Below are 20,509 nucleotides of genomic sequence, written 5' to 3' on the forward strand. Positions count from 1 at the left end.
GAACTTTAACCGACCATGACCCTCTACATAGGTTTATTCTGTGTATTTTGCAAAGAAAAGTATTTCAGGTGTAATGGAGTGCACTTTAAAACGTAATGTAGGTACCTAGTTAAATACAGTCATGATACACAATAAAGAAAGAAATTACTTCCATAAAAAAACTAGCTGACCCGGCTAACTTCGTACAGTCAGCGTAACCTACGTATGTACAGTTAGAATAATAATGGTGAAAGATTTTTTTAAATCGGTCCAGTAGTTTTGGGGCCTATTCCCTTCAAAGAATCAAATCTTTCCTTGTTATAATATTAATATAGATAAATATGTAATTGAATGGAAGTAACGGCGAATAAGACGATTGTTACGAAGGCGTGTCGAACTTTATTTTAACCTCTCTCGATAACCCCTTTATCTTTTATTTTTCTACCTATGACATTTATTTCATCACACCCTGTATTACCAAAGACAACACAGCACGTTGATGATCAAGACAGTTCAATCAATATCGGTCAATGGCACCTCAGAATTACTCATATTATACCTACATACAAGGAAAAAAGGTCATTACTAACTGGCGTTTACAACTCCCATGACATAGTATTAAAAGTGTAACATGTAAATCAGCCCCAAACGATATTATCCTGTTAGGTAATTGATACTCAATAACAACTAGAATACAAGGATTTGCAACTATGTAATAAGCTGTTTACAAGTTGCTGTTCTTATGTATAAGCACAGAATAATAATGGTATAAGTCATCGATTACTTAATAGTTACCTACCTGTATTGTTTTTCGTCATGTTTCATGGCGCTATCTAATCTTTATCTATACAGGTTGTCCCAGAATGGGTGAATCAAACTGATAGGGGAGGTAGCTCTACTAATGAACTATCCCAAAAAAATATGAAAAAAATAAAGCGCATAAGAAAACAAAAAAAATATTTTTTATAAGTGAAAATAAATCAGCTTTGCCTAAGTATCTGGCTATAATTGCTGCGTTTAGAGTTTATTTGTACTTTTTTCTTACTAATATTAATTGTGCATGATCGCTTCGTTTATCTGTAAACAAACTTTTGAAAATAATAACTAGATTTCGAGTTTAGACCACTTTATTTAAAAAAAAATCCGAACTCAAAAATTTTTTTCATATTTTTTTGGGATATTATTACATAATGTAGAGCTACCTCCCGTATCAGTATGATTTGCCCATTCTGGGACACCCTGTATGTTACAGTCAAAACTCTTAATCGTTCAAAACCACTTTTGGCTGCAAAAATCAGACGCCCTTGGTCAATATCACTTTTGAGTGCTTTTTCCAGTCAAAAGTGGTTTTAACCAAGGGCGTTAGTCAAAACCACTTTTGAGTGCAAAAAATCTGTACTGTATAACCCTAGGCGATAAATGTTCTTCACGCGTACGAAGTCGCAGGCACAACAGCTAAGTAGTTCAAGATTAAAAAATACGGACTGCTCCAAGTAAAAATTAACAAAAATAGCAACTGTTACAACTACATAAGAGCCTGCAATGCTAGCTTGATGTATCTTGATTATTCAGAAGTACCTACTTTAAACTATTGAAAAATGTATGGGATATAGATTCGAGCTATAGAACTTCACTGATACTAATGGGTAGATTAAGCATTTCGCAAGGCTTGTGCCAAGTGGCTTGGATTGGTTTTTGAGTGTTCAGTGGTGCCAAGTTTGCTGAATATTCTCACGATTCAAATCTAAATCTACTACTGTAAAAAAAATGAAGTTTGTTTGGTTTGTAAAACATGAATTTGCAATGGGAAGGGCCCATAGTACGCAGAACTGATGGCTGATAGGGCAGTAAGGTTCTGGAGTGGAGGCCACGTACCGGAAAGCGCAGCGTAGGACGTCCACCTACAAGGTGAACCGACGACCTCATGAAGGTAGCAGGAAGACGCTGGATGCAGGCCGCTACCAACCGGCCATTAGGGCAATCATTTGGGGGAGGCCTATGTTTAGCAGCGGACATCCTATGGCTGAAATGATGATGATGATGATGAAGGAAAATGTTCCTCTTATATCTGTTATCATGTGAACTCGACACAACCTTGTTGTCAGACTTCATATGCTGTCATTAGAAAAAGGTAACAACTCAATCGTACCGACATAAAATCTTAATTAACTTCGAACAATCTACACTCAACATCAAATAAACCGCACCTTCCGCGACGCGAACTTTCAAGATTTTCTTCTGACACAATCATGGTACCCCAACAATATTGGTGTTATTTGAAAGCCCAATAAATATCCTTAAAGAAAAGTACATTTCATTTCTAAATAAATGATTAACATCNAAACCAAATAAAGATCTCACGTATCCTCTTTAACAGATGGATAGCGATTAATCCCAACTTAACAGTTTTATAGTCATAAAAAATGGCTATAGCGTAACTACCTATTTTTTGAAGAAGTGACTCTGGATCCTTGTAAAGATACATTTTTGGGGTAAAAACCTTTCCTTTAATGAAATGAAGTTTAGAACTAGGCTTTCAAATGGTACCAATGTTGGTGGGAAGTGGGGATGCAAACGTTTGATAAGTGCTTGTCACGGGAGGTGCGATTTATTTGATGCCGAGTGTAGTAGAGATAATCCAATATTATTTGTTAAGGTTCGGCCAAACCAAGGCTTGCAGCCTGAGTGCGCTATGTTGATGGCGATGGCGATCAGTAGAAATCAATAGGATCGCCATCGCCATCGCGCACGCAGGGCGCAGGCGTTGGTTTGGCCGAATCTTTAGTCTTGAAAGTCGAACGTAGAGCCATCGAACTAAAAGAATGAGGCTAACCCTTTAGCCGGTGCACTACCTAACCTACTTTACAATTATTTTTTCAGTTCCTTAAAATATGTACGCATAGAATAAGCAGCAGAAAAGCTGAGCACAAATAAACAAGGTGACTCTCAATAACATCCACCCAAACTACGCACCAATCCTTGAATAGCCTTCTTGTTCATCGGAAAAACACCGGAGAAAATAAACAAATTTCTGTGTCAATTAGGTAATTCAATGTTACTAGGTCGATACGCGAATGATGTGGTAAGGACGCGTCCATATGAAAGGGAAACCCAGTCAAAGTCAAACGTTTCTATAAAGAAACTTAATAGCAAATAATTGTATGGACTATTAAATAGTGCTTACAAATCGTCATCAAGAAAAAGAAATAAAATGAAAATGAAAAAGAAAAAAGTATTTATTTAAATAGGCAAATTTTACATTTTGCATTACAAAAGAATAAAAGCAAGATGTGTTAACAATAAAAGTTAAAAAAAGGCAAGGTGTATTATCAATAACAGTGGGCCCCAAACTAGGCATAGCCTGTATCTTGGTGGCCCAGACAGTGCAGTTTGTATTCAGTGCAACCAAAACCATAATAAATATGCACATTGCACCACATGAATACACCCTAAGAGAGAAAATGGTAATGAAATGAGCAACTTTCATTGGATTTTATGAGATAAGTGTTTCTCTAAAATATTCCACAATCTATTTTAAGCTTGCACAAACAACTATCTTTCGAAAGACTGCTTAATTAATCTCTGCTGTAATATTATAAAGCAGAAGTGTTTGTTTGTTTATTTAAACGCGCTTATCTCAGGAACTACTGGTCCGATTTGAAAAAATGTTTTTGTATTGGATAGCCCATTTATCGAGGAAGGCTTTAGGCTATATAACATCACCCTACAGCCAATAGGGGCGGAGCAGTAAAGAAAAATGTTGCACAAACGGGAAATATTATTCACAGACATTTTCACGCGTACGAAGTCGTGGGCTCAGCTAGTGCAAATAAAAACTAGACTCCGTATTGAGAGCACCAAAACAACTGAAGTGCCTATTCCAAAATAGTTTGGTATTTACGTAATAAAAATCAGAAATACGAGTACTTAAACTTAGCGGATCTACCTGCATGCCCAGCCCGATCCGTCCAGTGGTTTGGACTGTGCGTTGATAGATCACTATATGTCAGTCAGTCAGTCACCTTTGAGTTATATATTAGGTTCAATCAATAGCATAGTTGGCCAATTTGGGATCAATAATCATGGTATTAAGACAGCTAAGTAGTACGTGGGTAATAGTTTAACTGTTTTTAAACAACTGTATTTTTTCTTCCATGACGCTAGCCAAATATTACCTTGAATACTAAATTTTATCAAAACAGTAATTAAATATTTATGTTTTTATATGTTACTTTAAATTAATTATACCTATCAAACATCCTTGATACGCCTACTTGATAAATAAAAGGTGTAATCGGTTTGTAAATATTATTGTTAGAAGTTAACTTCGGTAACGCTTGAACCATTATGAATGTAGAGAAAAAATAATTTTACTCCATTTATCTCTTTAAAATTGTATTTATTTATTTGATAAACTTTAATAGATGCTGCGGCTACTGAAATCTTAAATGTATCTGTGGTGTTATTAAGACAACATAAGGAGGGACTTAATTTCAATAGCGCCTGATTACTTCTCATAACTATTTCCAACACAAATGATTTTGACAAGAATATCTTGTCAGGTAACACCGCAAATCGCTAATTTTGGATTATTTAAAAGTTAAAGCCAAAGATAAAGCTGATTCACCTGGAGCATTTTTTAATTTATTTAATGTTTTTTTTTCTGTCCAGGTAAACTTCAGAGAGGGACTTCAACATTAAATAACGGTAAATTCAGATAATTTAACACACAAATATTTAGTACAGGTATAATACCTACACACTGAAATTACTTTAGTTCTTACTGAGTGAAGTCAAATCTTTTATTTAGTACTTAGGTCTTTCCAGGGCGCTTATAATTGTCCCAAATTGTCCTTGCTCTACCACTACTTCGGGACAACATAAGGGCTGGTGCTGAGAGGTGGCTAAAGAAACTCAGTCACCTTTGTCAGCCTCCTTCTCAATTAGATACAGCAAAAGCTTGATCTACGTGCAATTTCATTTTGTTTAAAGAAGAAGTACAAAAAGTAAGAGAAGTACAAAACATACTCCGGGCATCATAAATATCTGCCTTCATCATCTCAGCCATAGGACGTCCACTGCTGAACATAGGCCTCCCCCAATGCTTTCCATGTTACCCGGTTAGTAGCGGCCTGCGTCCAGCGCTTTCTGCCTTGTTCTGCATAAAAAAACATTTCCGTTCACGTCTTCAGTGGAAACAATCATACTAATAAATCTTTTTATTTTCAATCGGCATAATGTCTTCCATCGAGAAATAGGATGTTTTACTGCAACAAATGCAAGTAATAAATATTTCGAACATAAATTTCTAACTCGATTCAGTTGCATTGAGCAATTCTCTCCGGGCCAATCCCGTGAGTTGGCTGAATTCAGTCTGAACATTTAAGATTTATCCTCTATTTCTTATTGTATTGTCCTACTTCCTACTTAATATTATAAATACGAAATTTTGGAAGTCTGGATGTTTGTTACTCTTTCAGGCAAAAAATACTGAACGGATTTTGATGAAACTTTACAGTATTATTGTTTATAACCCAGAATAACATATAGGCTATAATTTATGACGATCTGTGACAAACTAAATTTCACGCGGGTGAAGCCGCGGGCAAAAGCTAGTATAATATAATACAAACATACAACTCGATCGAGCTAACTGCGCACCCCGCTGGAATTCCAATCTCCTTCCTTTTTTTATTTTTTTACTAGCTTTCCGCCCGCGGCTTCGCCCGCGTGGAATTTTGTCTGTCACAGAAAAACTTTATCGCGCGCGTCCCTGTTTCAAAAACCGGGATAAAAACTATCCTATGTTCTTTCCCGGGACTCAAACTATCTCTATGCCAAATTTCATCAAAATCGGTTGCGAGGTTTAAGCGGGAAAGCGTAACAGACAGACAGACAGACAGACAGAGTTACTTTCGCATTTATAATATTAGTTGGGATGCTAGACAAGGCAGGTATTTGACCGCAATCGCACCTGGTGTTAAGTGAGATGCAGTCTAGGATGCTACTTTTCCTACTTACCTGCACATCTCCCTGCGTTCGCCCCGTCCGAACCAGTTTCGATGTGACGTCACGACTGCCTGGTGCGCAGTTAACTCGACCGGCTTGTAAGCCATCTAAGTAATAACATAGAATCATACACATATTATACACTCTGATTACACTTTAAGTTAAGTAACAAAGGACAATGACCAAAAATGTATGGAGTGTGGTCCAAATGTCCACCACTAACGAGACCTATGTAGTAAAATAGTCTACTAAATACTGATTCATTATAACCAAACCGCAATCAAAAATATGCTGTCAGTAAAAAGTTATGACTGAATGAAAAGTCATGTTTTTCACCTTTTCATCCGAAAAATGTTCTTGATATCATTCTATCCATCGCACATTATTTGGACTAATCTACTCGTATGCATGTTATGCCATGTCGCGTATCATCTCGCAAGCCGGTTAGGTTCTCGCTAAAAGAAAAAAAAAAGCTTAGAAGAAAGACAACAATATTGGCATACTTGGAATAATGCGAAAGGGGTAAAATAGTATTTTTTCCAACTGGTGCGTGGTTATAGATGAATTATAATACTAGCTGTGCCTACGACTTTGTACGCGTGAAAATAGTTTGAATAATATTTCCCATTTTTACAACATTTGTCTTTACTGCTCCGCCCCTATTGGTTGTAGGGTGATGTTATATAACTTAAAACCATCCTTGATAAATGGGCTATCCATAACAAAAATATTTTTGCAAATCGGACCAGTAGTTCCTGAGATTAGCGCATAAACTATTACAATTTTTCAAACAGTCATAACTTTTTACTGACAGCTTATTTTTTTTTCATCCCATACTGAAAGTTAATCTCTATTTAATGGACTATAATCCAATATAGGTCTCATTAGTGGTGGACATTTGGACCACTTTTGGTCATTGTCCTTTCACATTAACTGTTAACTTATTTTTTAAACTAACCTTTTATTTATTCCCTTTCCAACTCTTGTGAATCCGGGATCACTGCCACAAAACTCAATCAATGAAGACTGATTTAATCCAGGGGAAAATCTAATCCGCAACGAAATTGATCAGAAGATCACGAGTTCAAGGCAAAAATACAGACATATTTTATGAAATACTAGCAGACCCGGCGAACTTTGTTCCGCCTTAATGGCAATAAATAAGCAGACTTTTTTTTAATTTCGAACGGGATAAAAAGTATCCTATGTCCTTCTCCTGGCTCTAAACTACCTCCCTGACAATTTTCAGCTAAATCGGTTCAGCCGTTCTTGAGTTATAAGTGGAGTAACTAACACGACTTTCTTTTATATATATAGATAGCAGACCCGGCGAACTTTGTTCCGCCTTAATGGCAATAAATAACGGGATAAAAAGTATCCTATGTCCTTCTCCTGGCTCTAAACTACCTCCCTGACAATTTTGAGCTAAATCGGTTCAGCCGTTCTTGAGTTATAAGTGGAGTAACTAACACGACTTTCTTTTATATAATAGATATAGATAGCAGACCCGGCGAACTTTGTTCCGCCTTAATGGCAATAAATAAGCAGACTTTTTTTTTATTTCGAACGGGATAAAAAGTATCCTATGTCCTTCTCCTGGCTCTAAACTACCTCCCTGACAATTTTCAGCTAAATCGGTTCAGCCGTTCTTGAGTTATAAGTGGAGTAACTAACACGACTTTCTTTTATATAATATACTAGCTGACCCGGCGAACTTTGTTCCGCCTTAATGGCAATAAATAAGCAGACTTTTTTTTAATTTCGAACGGGATAAAAAGTATCCTATGTCCTTCTCCTGGCTCTAAACTACCTCCCTGACAATTTTCAGCTAAATCGGTTCAGCCGTTCTTGAGTTATAAGTGGAGTAACTAACACGACTTTCTTTTATATTATATACTAGCTGACCCGGCGAACTTTGTTCCGCCTTAATGGCAATAAATAAGCAGACTTTTTTTTAATTTCGAACGGGATAAAAAGTATCCTATGTCCTTCTCCTGGCTCTAAACTACCTCCCTGACAATTTTCAGCTAAATCGGTTCAGCCGTTCTTGAGTTATAAGTGGAGTAACTAACACGACTTTCTTTTATATTATATACTAGCTGACCCGGCGAACTTTGTTCCGCCTTAATGGCAATAAATAAGCAGACTTTTTTTTAATTTCGAACGGGATAAAAAGTATCCTATGTCCTTCTCCTGGCTCTAAACTACCTCCCTGACAATTTTCAGCTAAATCGGTTCAGCCGTTCTTGAGTTATAAGTGGAGTAACTAACACGACTTTCTTTTATATTATATACTAGCTGACCCGGCGAACTTTGTTCCGCCTTAATGGCAATAAATAAGCAGACTTTTTTTTAATTTCGAACGGGATAAAAAGTATCCTATGTCCTTCTCCTGGCTCTAAACTACCTCCCTGACAATTTTCAGCTAAATCGGTTCAGCCGTTCTTGAGTTATAAGTGGAGTAACTAACACGACTTTCTTTTATATTATATACTAGCTGACCCGGCGAACTTTGTTCCGCCTTAATGGCAATAAATAAGCAGACTTTTTTTTAATTTCGAACGGGATAAAAAGTATCCTATGTCCTTCTCCTGGCTCTAAACTACCTCCCTGACAATTTTCAGCTAAATCGGTTCAGCCGTTCTTGAGTTATAAGTGGAGTAACTAACACGACTTTCTTTTATATATATACTAGCTGACCCGGCGAACTTTGTTCCGCCTTAATGGCAATAAATAAGCAGATTTTTTTTTAATTTCGAACGGGATAAAAAGTATCCTATGTCCTTCTCCTGGCTCTAAACTACCTCCCTGACAATTTTCAGCTAAATCGGTTCAGCCGTTCTTGAGTTATAAGTGGAGTAACTAACACGACTTTCTTTTATATAAATACTAGCTGACCCGGCGAACTTTGTTCCGCCTTAATGGCAATAAATAAGCAGACATTTTTTTAATTTATAACGGGATAAAAAGTATCCTATGTCCTTCTCCTGGCTCTAAACTACCTCCCTGACAATTTTCAGCTAAATCGGTTCAGCCGTTCTTGAGTTATAAGTGGAGTAACTAACACGACTTTCTTTTATATATATAGATATATAATATATAGATGGTTATGGTATTCACAGTTAGATAGCTATGAACGTGTTTAGGTACAATATAAAATTAAAATATGAATTTTATTAATACTATTACCAATAAGACAACTTAATGCATTAGGTTCGTTTTTCAATACACATCATCATCATCATCATCATTTCAGCCACAGGACGTCCACTACTAAACATAATGCCTCCCCCAATACACGTAGGAATCAAAATAAGTTCTAGAGAGCTTTCACATTAGGGCGTTTAGTAGCGCGACTGCAACGCGGCAGCGGCGTTTTTATAATGTGAAGGCATGTATCCGCTGTCTCATTAGTATGATATTATCGGCAGCGCGTCTGTCACGCTCTTGATGTTTATGCTATACCAACTTAGGCAAGTTGACATACAGTTCTGCATAGGCATGCAGAACTGTACTTATTCGTGATATTCATATCAGGCTAGTTGCCTAAAAAAANTTATAATATTAGTTGGGATTTCTTATTGTATTGTCCTACTTCCTACTAATATTATAAATACGAATGTTTGGAAGTCTGGATGTTTGTTACTCTTTCAGGCAAAAACTACTGAACGGATTTTGATGAAACTTTACAGTATTATTGTTTATAACCCAGAATAACATATAGGCTATAATTTATGACGATCTGTGACAAACTAATTTTCACGCGGGTGAAGCCGCGGGTAAAAGCTAGTATAATATAATACAAAGATACAACTCAATCGAGCTAACTGCGCACCCCGCTGGAATTCCAATCTCCTTCCTTTTTTTATTTTTTTATGCTAGACAAGTCAGGTATTTGACCGCAATCGCACCTGGTGTTAAGTGAGATGCAGTCTAGGATGCTACTTTTCCTACTTACCTGCACATCTCCCTGCATTCGCCCCGTCCGAACCAGTTTCGATGTGACGTCACGACTGCCTGGTGCGCAGTTAACTCGACCGGCTTGTAAGTTGTAAGCCATCTAAGTAATAACATAGACTCATACACATAATATACACTCTGATTACACTTTAAGTTAAGTAACAAATTTCACATTAACTGTTAACTTATTTTTTAAAATAACCTTTTATTCCCTTTCCAACTCTTGTGAAGCCGGGATCCCGGGGAAAATCTAATCCGCAACGAAATTGATCAGAAGATCACGAGTTCAAGGCAAAAATACAGACATATTTTATGAAATATGGTTATGGTATTCACAGTTAGATAGCTATGAACGTGTTTAGGTACAATATAAAATTAAAATATGAATTTTATTAATACTATTACCAATAAGACAACTTAATGCATTAGGTTCGTTTTTCAATACACATCATCATCATCATTTCAGCCACAGGACGTCCACTACTAAACATATGCCTCCCCCAATACACGTAGGAATCAAAATAAGTTTTAGAGCGCTTTCTGTCGCGCGTTTGTCGCGCTGCTAAATCGCCTAAATGTGAAAGCGCTTTTAATGTTTATGCTATACCAACTTGCCTATGTAGAACTATATTCGTTATATTCATATCAGATTATTTATTAGCAAATACGAAATGCAATAGCGGCTGCGACAAATCTTGCTTCATGGCTTTGTCGCTTTTTTTGCTGACGCTGACACGTCTGTAATACCACAGCAGAAATACATACGGCAGGTTACATTATACAGGGTGAAATTTAAATCATTGCTCGCAACGCTCTGTGACAAACTAAATTTCATGCGTGGGCAGTGAAAAGAAGGCTAGGCCAGCCGGGCTTGGATGCGCGCTATGAGAGGTGCGATGGTGAGGGACCTCCTCGTGGTGCACCCTGGGCATGGTCCGCGTGGTCTGTTCACGCGGGCGGCTCACTTCTCACCTGTGCGCGGCAGGTCTCGTCAACTCAGCGGGCCTGTCGGGCAACCCGTTACCCACAATTGAGTGGGCCGGAGGCCGTCGAGGCATTTGCCTGGGCCACATTTAAAAACCCACAGGTTGCGGCTGACGGGGCGTTTTCCCGGTCCCATTCTTTGGAGGGCCGCTCTCGGTACTTCTCTGATCAGCAGAGCTGACTGAGCAGCGGCATGGAGCAGACCGTAACCTGCTACGGCGGGCCGGGGGTCCTGTTGTACCAGGGCCGCGAGAAAACCTCTATAAAAACAACTGGAGGAGATGATTGGGGGTTCCCTCAAAGCCACGAGCTCACGAGCGAGCCTCTAGCCTGAGGCGGAGCTGCGAACGAATGTCCAACTAGGACAATAACTCGCGGCTCCGATTTTTTGGGCTCTGGTGGAAACCGTCGGGTTAGTGGGTAGGCCCCGCCTTTAGTGGGTAGCCGGGGAGAGTCCCAAAGCATTTTCCGACGTAAAAAAACGGATGTGCGCCATGATAAAGCGTATCGACGATTTATTTTTTTTACTATGGGCTTATCGTGTAAAATCAATACAATGCTGCAATGGCTCAATAAAAGCTTACCTATAACAATGCCTAGGCCTACAGATAAAGCATTTTTAACTGGTTAACCCACCGTGAGCCTGCTGCATTTACGTGTAGAGTAAGGTAGTTTGCCTCCGCCACACCCCTATTGATCCAACGGCCGCGCCTCCCAGCCCATATTTGCATCGTCTTTCTATTCAAATGTATCGAGAACCATTGCTTTAGAAATAGGTAAGGGCTCTTTTCTACGGAGACTTCCCGTTTATTGCAGGAACTGTATTTTGCAGGAACCCGTTTAGAAGAATACGTGTTAATTTTACACGCCGAATATCGGTAAGACATGTTGATAAACAAGATAATTGTCACACATGTTCTGTAATTAAAAATGTATCTTTCAAAGCTATGAAACTTAAAATAAATTTTCAATAACTTTGTGAGTAGATATTTATAATATAAGTGATTCAAGAATTATAATTATTATCACCATTCGTAACTGCAGAAGTACTAGAACTGATTCATAGATCATGTTTTTAACTGAGATCAAGTGGAAAATTTTCTGGATTCTACCAGCTGTCCAACTTCCTACTTAATGCTAGTTTGAAGCAGCTAAAGTATGACGAACATTTTTAAACTTCACTTCAAAAAAATTGCAGGTTTTAATATTGAAGTCCCAGAAATTAAAGTTAGAGCAAACCCAGGACCACAGAATTCCATAGGACCTGGAATGGTGGGAGTTGGACCCCCATGCAATCAAATCAATATTTAGACAGTGAACGTGTCAAGAAATGATCAAACCAATGTTTGATCATTTTTATTTTCAGAATGCACGCGTCATTGCTAAGTACAATAACTATACTCTTAGAAATAACACCCGCTACGTCAGCGTGACGTCATATCGTTCGATTCTGTGTTAGAGTGGGAAGGCACGAGAAACCAGCCGGCGCCGGCGCACCGCGACACTTTGCTCGAGCGCTTAGCTGTGACGGACGTTCTCTCGGTTCAGGGACTGTGATATTTGTGACCTAGATCATTATTTCTGGCATAGGCATATTTCTTCATTACGTTAATTTGATTTGTGGAATTAGTGTTTCGGTTATTTAATAAATCGATATTTGCTGGCTGCCGCTCATTACTTTTAAAAAAGCACTCTCACCCCTGATCCTTAAGAATACATTATTATAACATGTCATATTGCACGTACCGGAAAACGCAGCGTGGGACGTCCACCCACAAGGTGGACCGACGACCTGATAAAGGTAGCGGGAAGGCGCTGGATGCAGGCCGCTACCAACCGTGCGATGTGGAAGTCATTGGGGGAGGCCTATGTTCAGCAGTGGACGTCCTGTGGCTGAAATGATGATGATGATGATGATATTGTTGGACCATTATTATTGCAGACACTTCACACGGTGAGTGTGTGATATCATTAAAATTGAAATCACATCCTTATGTCTTACTGTGGCAATTGTTCATGGTATTTGTATAACAAGCTATTCTAGGTACTACAGACAAAATAAAGGTCGGTACAAAGTCTATCAATTTAAGTTATTCACGAGGTAGATACTAGTTGGAAATTCATCAAACAGCAATGAACTTTATCTGAAACTCGGTAATGTCTTCTGTTCCTACATCTTAGAGTCCTATTAAGTCAGAAGTTGCCAACTTCGTCGCATTTACAAATTCCAACATAAAAGTGCTTTTCATCGAGAATTCCAGAGGCCATTTTGTTTCGCCAGTAACTGTTTCTTTTCCGTCATAATAATTTGAAGTTAAGTAACCGTTTGTTGCTCAATTTAGTATTTAAATAGAAGGAAAATACGAAGGGGAAACCTTATATTTGTATTTATCGGGATTTTAACATTCAAAGTAGGTATACTTTATGGCGCACTTGTCATAAGCTTGCTTGCAGTTTTAAATAAGTTTGAAAATTTAGACATTGGTAAATGATACCTTCATACATGTTACTATCTATTATTGTCTCAGAGATCAAAATAGGCATTTTGCCTTATATTGTATGATCATTTAAGATACCTACTGAAGTTTGATGATTGACACAAGCCAGTCAGGTATCCAAGTCTAAGGCTGGGTTGCACCATCTTACTTTAACTTTGACAAATGTCAAAAATCTGTCAAACTCCATACAAAAACCACCGGTTATCGTTATAGTTACGGTCATAGTTAGGTGGTGCAACTCAGCCTAAATCAAAAATAAACTGTAAAGGATAATCCCACAAAAGAAGGTAAGTGTTGTTTGAAATTAATTTGTCTACATAAAAATGTGTAGTAGGTAAGTATTTGAACAGCTAAATCAGCTCTTTCAGGGAAAGTTACAATAGTAAACTATGCACTAGGGAATACTAGCTAGCTTGAAAATGTGGGCTTCGTTCAAAAAGCGACGGCAAACGCTAGGTCTATTATTCCGAAGTCTACAATGCCTCGCTCGTTAGAACTGTCTGAATGTGGTTATAAAATAACAAATGGTTATTTGTGGTTGCTTCTAGAACATCCTGAAAAGCAGCCATTAAATTTTATGGCTTAACCTTTTTACCTCTGATACTTTGCATAAAAAATCATGATGTGAAAAATGTTTTCTTTCGCTGCACTCAAATAGGATTACTACTCGTTTGTAGCTCAAGATTAAACGTTTTCATTTCCATCAACTTCCAACAGGTCGGCTACAAAACGAGGTTTTCGTCCAAAATTAATAGATTACTAAGTATTTACATATACTCTTGAAACTGATTTTCAAAGTCCTTTGTACCCACAGTGCTCTTGAATGAACCCTGACCTAAAGAAGTTAAGGTTCGGCCAAACCAACGCGATCACACGCGATCAGCCGGCGTGCAGCGATGGCGACCAGACTTAAATGCATTGATCGCCATCGCTGCACGCCGGCTGATCGCGTGTGATCGCGTTGGTTTGACCAAACCTTTAGTTCCTAACCTTAGCAGAAACCTTCCGGTGAAAATCGGAGCGAAGTGAATTAACACGTTTGAAGATCAATAATATGCAAATCAAACGAACACTCTGCACACTGACTCCATGTTTTATGTTTTTACCCGTCGTTATGGCAAAAGCAGTAAAATATTTCCAGCCAAGAAGGTAATTTTATACAGTTTATCGAATATCTCGCTATGTAGGAAGGCACGGTCGCGCTGGAACACGCGATACCTGGTAATCTGTTTAACCCTTAAACAGCAATATTTCAGCCATTTATTTTCAACCTTATGTCGCTCCCTTAAGGTCCACAACAATGAAAGATTTGAAACTCCAAGCCAAGGGTTAACTGCACCTGTAGCATAAAGAAATTTAAGCTGATACTTGTTTAACAAGTAAAGTTGCAACTTTTACGATAGTTAAGTATTTGGATGTTCATTTGAAAAAAAAACAAGCAGTCCTTTTCAGGATTCCTTATAAGAATAGGTACAGTCGCAGAATAAAAAGGTTCGTCACCTTAGTGTCGGTTTTCGCTTGCACTAGGTACTGTAAGAGTCAAACCTGCCAACATAACAGTGCAAGAAATAGTGCTGCTAACATTTAAATAAATATGACGTTTGCTAACGAATAAGGTTTTGCTTGTTTATTTTTCTATCCCATCAGTGCAATGCAATGATGACATTGACCAATTGACAATAGTTGTTACTTCGATAGTGAGTGTAGTGGAAGTTAATTAAATGAAAGAGTGGACTGTATACAATTAATTGTCTATTCGGTATAAATTAACAATGATATTGAGACCGTTTAGTTTAGTGCAAAGTCGTTGAAGAGAGTGCGTCAGGATCGTCTTCTTCGATGTTCGCTCGCGAACCGAACATTGCTCGTTCGTTCGCCGAACGCTCGCCGCTCCCTCCGGTCACGCCGCCCGCGGGCAATGTCCGTGAGTAGACAATAGTTTTTTTCATTTTATANGGCCTAATGGTTTTGTATTTTGATATCCGAAACTGGTAAGGCAAAATATCAAGCTATTAAGCCTTAGGGCACATTATAGATTTTTTTTTTTACAATTTAGGCATCAGTAACTTCGTTCGGAATCGTTCATAGTCAGTTTCTGAAAACTGTTTGAACCTTCTGTTAAGAACAAATCCAATGCAAAGTGGGGCCCACTGAAAACCAGCGTCGTGGCCTTCCCCACCGTGGGCCACGGCATATGCTGAGTGGAGTCCCATTGCGATGGGCATCGCTGTTGCGACAGGATAGCACTGCTCAGTTCACTTTTTATTTCCTTGTAATATTTATGTGCTATTTCTGTCTTTTTTTCTGTATACGTTCTCTGTCCTTTTACCTAAGTGATGTTCATCGTAATAAATGTTTCTTTCTTTCTTTCTTTTGTTTCAATGTGAGATAAAAATAAATACCAAGCTCAGTTCTCAAGGAATAAAGGTCTAAACTCGACTATTTTATGAAACCAAAACAAATGCATGTCAACCTCGACCTACCCCCAGATGACCATCACCGTGTGGATTGCAACAATCACACTGGATTTACAGTAATCGATAGATAACACAGTAGCAAGGACGGGGCCGAAGGGCGGTCACGGTCGCCGCACGAGGCTTCAACCTGGAGTCACGAATGCTTAGAATGGTAATGGAACAGCAGACAAATTCCATTATTTAATTGAACACGCAACCATAGAGATATAGAGAGATGCCAACTAATGCACTGAGTTCGAAACTCAGTGACGCATTAGAAATTCACACACACAAAGTAATAAAATATGTACTCATTATCCACTGCGGTGTCAGTACTCGTTCGAATAATCTTTAGTACTACGCAAGCAATGTAAACTGTTTACATTAAGACGTCGCTGCTGTCATCATTGCTGTCACGAGCAATGTGTTCTGTTTTTGGGCATATCGCTGCGACACCGGCCCCGCCCCCTTGTCACATCTCCCTTTTCTGTGATCTGTGTTCACAACACTACTTTTGGAGACAAATATTTATTGGCAAGTGCTGAGAAGAAGTGCGGCAATAAATTCAGTCAGTCTGTTTCACTTCTATCATGCATCTAGTTTCCAGACTTTCTGCAAAGTGGATTGTCTGCCTCGTTAATCTATTCGATTAAACCAATTCAGACAACTGTTCGATTAAACCAATTCATACAACTATGGTAGCTCGTAAACAAAGTGGTCACCTATAGAATATAAATGAAGTATAATACTACTAATTAGTATTTATTTGGATAATGTTATCGTATCTTGTTAGAAAGATCATGGTACGTCTAGTTGACCCGGCGAACTTTGTACCGCCTATTTTGTGTGATATATTCTTATGGTGTGGGAATTTTCCAAATCGGTCCAGTATTTTCAGAGCTTATTCAATACAACAAACAATCAAATCTAAAGAACCGAAAGTCATACGAGTAGATGGATAAGAAAAGGTTAAGTTTTTTCTCTATTAATAATTTTTTTCGCAACTAATTCAACTGTCTCTAGATAAACTTGTCAAATACAAAAACTGCACAAATAGCATGCCAAAGTATAATTTACTAAACTCGTTCTATTTCATTGCGGTCGTCAAATGAAATTGTTAATCAATTTAATGCAAAATAAAAAGTCGTATCGCAGCCAATCCATTTGTTTCGATGTTCCTTGTCTGGAATGAACCACGGTGGTGGTATGGGGGTGCCAGTGGCGAACCACCACCACGGTCGACTCGACGTGCCGTGGGTTTCAATTCGCGAAGTCAGCACAAAAATCGGGCAATAATAAACACCTGAAGGAATGTGCCTAGGAAATATAAAAAACCTGTAAAATTGTTAAAAGTATGTGCTTTAAATACAGCAAGTGAAAGTGGTCATGGAAAAAGGACTTTATAAAAAGCCTACAAAATATTGTTTTAATTTTTAAACGGATTGTGGAATAAACTTATTACTTACATAAAACGATTAATGTTAATCATACAAAATAAGTTACGATATTCCATTTTGAACTGGATGACCAGTGAAGATTGCGCCATGAGACAGTGGTGTTAAAAACTAGCTTGATGATGACAATAACAATAGAACATTCTAGTAATTTTTAAACTGTCAATTGTTAATTCAAACTTTCTTATAATATTATAACGAGATAAATAATTAAGTTAGTGGCAATAACATCTAACCTTTGCTGCGCACAGGGTCGAGGGCTCTATTTTCCCATGATTTATGATCACAGAGATCCTCGGGGGCTCGTAGTAATGAAATTGTAGGGCGGAATGTAATTTGGAGGGCAAACTGAACGTAATGCCTACTAAAGGTTTTCAACTGGTATTTTTTACGAGTTCAAAACCTGTAAATTGTGAGGAAGAAGATATCGAATGTTGTCTAGCTACACGGTAGATAGACATTTTTCTGGTTTTCATCTAAGAGATTGCTACTCCTATTATTTATTTATCGATGAGCAACATAATAAGCTTACAGAAAAACCAAAGCGCTTGCATGTTTAGTCACATTCATTACAATAAAATTATAAGCCCAAGAAAATGACAAGTATTACAAATTCTAGATATTAGACAAATCGAAATAAAATTAATATTTATATACAGTCATTATTACCTACTTGAAAATCAATACTTTTCAGTCTGAAACTTTGTTGGAATAATTACAGTATAATTGGTTATAAGCATAGTGTTATAGTGATGTGGTGACTCAGTAAGTGTATCGTTAAGTGATCGTGCCAGCATCGTATTTGCTCCAGCGCCATGTTTGACAATAGTGGCGATACGCCCCTGATGACCCCAGATGGATATACCAGTATATCTACAGGTACACATCTAAATATATACATATAACTCAAAGTTGACTGACTGACTGACATAGTGATCTATCAACGCACAGCCCAAACCACTGGACGGACCGGGCTGAAATTTCGCATGCATATAGATGTTATAACGTAGGCATCCGCTAAGAAAGGATTTTACGAAACTCCACCCCTAAGGGGGTAAATCGGGATCCACGCGTACGAAATAATGTAAAGTTTTAAAAGCATGCCCATGTTCACCATCAATCCCTGATTTTTAAGTGAACCCTATGAAAACAAAATTCCTGTTCTGTATTACCATAGGGGTCACTTAAAAATGTATTCACTCCACTATTTTAATTTGTTAACGAGACTGAATAACACCCGAAAGACAAAAAGGATTTCAGACAATTAATCTCATTTCATACTGCACCTAAAATATTTTGTAATTAACTGAATTGCGAAACTATTCGAACTTGAATATTAAGAACAAGCCAATAAATGAGCTTTTCAGTTGAAACTTTACAATAATACTGTTGGAACTACCAAACAAACTCGTTATTAACACAAAACCTTTCTTTGGCTGTGGTTTAATTTAAAGGACCCTGAAGTTTTAGTTTAAAACTGTATCTTCTACTAATTGTATATGAGTCTTACATTGTATCGTTGTTATTTACGATTTAAGGTGTTCCGTAACTGGTATTATTTAATTTTACATTAAATTGTGCGAAAAAATAACACATTACCTTGATTAAGTTTTGGCTCAGGTGACTCATCATAATAATGCTGACAATATCAAAGATAAAAGATAGAGAATGACTTTATTCAGCAAAACAAACAGTTAATAATGTTTGTTGTAAATTTTTATAAAGTAGGTATGGTGAAAAGGAAGGATATTGTTAACCAGTTGAAGTTAACTATAAAAAAATCTCAAAAGTTTTTATCATTTTTTCCTTTAATAAAAATGTGTCTGAAACCAGACCCATTCTCATATTAAACTTTATGAAGACTAACACTGTGTATAAAATACTAATTTGGGACAAAAATAATATATGCAGTGAAGCCACATAATTATGTACGAAATTTAAGACTAGCTATTGCCGCGGCTTAGCTTGCCTGAAATTCAGCTAACGTTGTAAATTTGACCAATGAAATCAATATGATCTTAAATTTTTATCTTATTTTACGTTATTCTTATGTGTAATAATCATATTAGTTATACAGTTTCACTGAAATCATTTTAGTAGTTTTCGGCGACCGTCCACCCTCACAAACTTTCACATATTATCTAAATACATAAAAGGAGAAATTTAGTAGAAAACGCTATACGGGACCATTCCCACCACTCGTCCCCGCCGCTGCAACTCCTGGGTCGTCAGGATCTACAGCTCGACCGTCAAAAAAACCCAACCAGTAAAGGCCAAGTTTGGCATTGGACCCGCAACGAAATTAATCAGAAGAACATAGGAAACGCTGTAGTTTATCACTTTGGGCCAAACGTTTGCTAGTAACGAGAGCATACTTAATTGCAGTTGCGAACCGCGGTTCCAGAGGCTCGCTCGCAGATTGTCTAACTAAGCCCTACGAACAAACACAACTACTACTTTCCGATTGAGTAGTCGAATCAACTGTAGTTAATAATCCTATAGGACATTGATTTCAATAGTGATAATTTCAGTTTGTCACAGATATACCAACTTACTATACCCTTATCGTTGTAATTTGGCCATATCTTTTAATTAATGTCGTTACTAACATATTGTTATTTTGATACCTCTACCTGTACTACGAAAGTATCATCAAATCCGTTAAGTAGTTTTTGCATGCATTAGCATACATTCTCACACACTTTCACATTTATAATATTAAATAAGAATGCATTTAATATCAAATTGTTTCACCTGTCTCATTATTATCTCTCCATACTTCTAAATCTTAGATAATCTTACGTCGTATCAGTCACGTTTGGTAAAACCAAATAATAAGGGAAGTGTGACATGCGTGTTTATAATAAGGAAAAAACAATGATGATAAAAATTCATGAGTTCGTTGAATTCGACACAAAAATAGCACTATCCGATAAATTGGGCAGATGCGAAGATACATTTTTAACGAAGTTCAAATCGAGGCCAGAGCCTCGGTTGAGGCCTCTGAGGCCTCAAATCAAATGTCACGGGCAGGCGGGCTTATTTAGAACTAGAGCATGCCCGTTAACAAAAGAGAGTTATTTCACTTTTCAATTTGAGGAAATAGTATTCGTAGTTCGTACAAAATAGGTACTTTTACTCTATGGCAGTCTTTCTTTGGTTATTGGCA

At 37.6% G+C, this 20,509-nt stretch overlaps 1 protein-coding gene across 2 annotated transcripts in view; it reads left to right on the forward strand.

Annotated features, from left to right (window-relative positions):
• Positions 1-20,509, forward strand: part of kcc (solute carrier family 12 member kcc) — a 341,704-nt gene that overhangs the window by 136,863 nt on the left and 184,332 nt on the right. Inside the window, exon 1 of one of the 2 annotated variants that reach the window (XM_028303280.1) lies at positions 18,119-18,219. The exons of the other annotated variant lie outside the window; for it this stretch is intronic. Coding sequence (XP_028159081.1) covers positions 18,156-18,219 — 64 coding nt within the window. The 5' untranslated portion in view covers positions 18,119-18,155. Of the gene's footprint in view, positions 1-18,118; positions 18,220-20,509 lie in introns of those variants that run through there. 2 annotated transcript variants of the gene reach the window in all.

Source organism: Ostrinia furnacalis, unplaced genomic scaffold (assembly GCF_004193835.3).
Source record: "Ostrinia furnacalis isolate ACB-3 unplaced genomic scaffold, ASM419383v2 OfSCF1226, whole genome shotgun sequence".
NCBI classification, from domain to species: domain Eukaryota; kingdom Metazoa; phylum Arthropoda; class Insecta; order Lepidoptera; family Crambidae; genus Ostrinia; species Ostrinia furnacalis.